At 41.9% G+C, this 2,359-nt stretch overlaps 1 protein-coding gene across 1 annotated transcript; it reads left to right on the top strand.

Annotated features, from left to right (window-relative positions):
• Positions 1 to 604: 604 nt before the first annotated feature.
• Positions 605 to 2,359, top strand: LOC132553317 (kelch-like protein 24). The gene has a single exon (XM_060217551.1). It carries the CDS (start codon positions 605 to 607, stop codon positions 2,357 to 2,359), a length of 1,755 nt encoding a protein of 584 aa, XP_060073534.1.

Raw genomic sequence — 2,359 nt, 5'->3', positions numbered from 1 at the left:
GTGAAATAGACCCTGTAGATAACACAATGATTTTGAAAATAAAAGCCTATATTGAAAATAGCCGTTAATATGTCATATGAAGTATACATGTGTTAGCTATTAAAAAGATGTGATGTTCGTGACAGATTCCTTATTTTTCCAGTCGCAAATTTCCGTATGTTGATCATCCTTTTGAATAATTGACGTCTCTTTATATATAAAAGCTCTCTTAAAAATTCTGTTTGTAGATGGAACAAACAAAGCTTGTCTAAATGATGACGTAGTTAACCTTCTTCATTGTGTTAGGCATTTCACAGTCATTTGGAGATTTCACGAAGTGAAATAGACGGACAGATTTTAGGTGGAAAGTATGAGTCATTTTAAAGACATTTCAAGGGTTTGTGTTGCTCTGCCCTATGGATTCGCATGCCAGGTTCCACCTTTCAGTTGGTTTTTCAGTTTCAGGCATCCTGATCAGCAGAATCATCCTGCGTGTTTATGTCAAAATCTCTTCATTGGAACTTGAGGCGTAGATTTAATGTGAGATTGAATATCATTTCCTTTACTCTTCCGAGTGACAATTCATTTCTAAACGTTTTCTTATTTTCAATGTTCCAGAGTCGACATGCCCGCTAACTGGAAGCAAGACCTTGCCATGTTTATCCACGCGTCTTTTGAGGACATGTACAAAAGCGGACGGCACACCGACGTGGAAATAACAGTAGAAGATAAAACATTCAATTGTCACAAGACTGTGTTAGCAGCTGTCTCGCCTTACTTTGACGCTATGTTTTCTTCTGGTATGCGTGAGTCTTTGGACGGTGTTGTCATTTTACATAACATAGATAAGAACATTTTTGAGCATATCCTAGATTTCATCTACTGTGGGAAGAAAGTGGTTACAGTAGAAAATGCACAGGAATTGATTAAGGCAGCCGCGATATTTCAAGTGCAGTATCTTCATGAAAAGTGTGAACAATTTCTTTTGGAAAAAATATGTGCCGAAAATTGCATCGGTGCCTGGAAACTAGCCAAGTCACATGAATGTCCTGAACTTTCACGGAAGGCTTGGTCGCTCATTATGGAACATTTCAATGACATATGCCGGTCGGAGGACTTCATGTGGCTTGATGTCGACGATATTGTATCTATTATTGTTGATGACCATTTAATGGTAGCAAACGAAGAGGTAGTTTGTGATGCTGTGTTTCGTTGGTATAATGCAAACCCACAAGAACGAAAAGAAGAAACAATTCGTCTATTCGAACACCTTCGGCTTCCTCTGTTAGGATCGGAATATCTGTTGCATGAAATTGAACCAATGCAGATCGTAACGGACAGTCCACGATGCAGGGAAATCGTCAAAGAAGCCATTAGTTACCAAATGCTTTTGGCTCGACGACCCGAATTCAATTCCCCAAGGATTGCTTTTCGACAATTTTCAAATCTGGAAGAAGTGCTTGTCATTATAGGTGGATATAATGCCGTAGGCGACAAAGTGGCAGATCTGCTAGCTTACAGCTTTCAACAACAGCGCTGGTGTACGCTCACTCAGCTCCCTATAGTCCTGGGTCGCGAGTTTGCGACCTGTGCATACGGAAATGACATTTTTGTGTCAGGTGGCTCTCAGAGACTGGACATACTTCTTCGTTACAGGTCAGAAAATAACGACTGGTATCGATGTACATCGATGATTCAAGGAAGGCGACGTCACGCCATGGTAGCAGTGGGTGGGTCCATCTACGTCATCGGTGGCTATGACGACAATGTTAAAGAAGAAACCCATCGAACATTGTCATCTATCGACGGATACAATATTCAAACACGTTCCTGGTCATCTGCAGGAAGCCTTCAGGTAGCTGTTCGGTCTATGACAGCAGCAGTATCAAAGGAGAAGATTCTTGTCTTTGGTGGGATCCTTTCTGAAGACAAAGAAACTGATGCAGTCCAATGTTTTGATACACGACTCGGTGTGTCAAGCTTTTTATCAGGAATGCCTTCGAAATGCAAAATGGCGAAAGCAATTGTGTTGGAGAAACAGTTATATGTCGTGTGTACGGACGGAAGTGTTGTAGAAATGTCTGATGACGGAAAATGTCGGACTATTGAAACACTTAGTGATTTCAACAGACGGCGGTTTGGGCTGGTCCACCACAACGGCTCAATACTGATCATTGGTGGGGAGAGTTCTGGTAATGTGCACCAAGACATTATATCATTTAACCCGGAACGGAAGCAGATTCGGGCCCTCGCGTCTCCCACTCTTCCATCCAGAGCGAACTTCGGTGGGCTCAAGATAGTAATTCAGAAAAAGTTCCTTACCAGGGATCATAAGCGTGAAAGAGAACCTACTCCTCGGACCCCAGCAAACGACAATTAG

Source organism: Ylistrum balloti, unplaced genomic scaffold (assembly GCF_031769215.1).
Source record: "Ylistrum balloti isolate Yb309-2 unplaced genomic scaffold, AGI_CSIRO_Ybal_v1 Utg370316, whole genome shotgun sequence".
Classification (NCBI taxonomy): Eukaryota; Metazoa; Mollusca; class Bivalvia; order Pectinida; family Pectinidae; genus Ylistrum; species Ylistrum balloti.
The sequence above is the reverse complement of the archived record's forward strand: the minus strand, read 5'-3'. Positions and strand labels throughout refer to the sequence as shown.

Coding starts and splice junctions, on each gene's coding strand:
- LOC132553317 (XM_060217551.1), top strand. CDS start 605: ATGCCCGCTAACTGGAAGCAAGACCTTGCCATGTTTATCCACGCGTCT.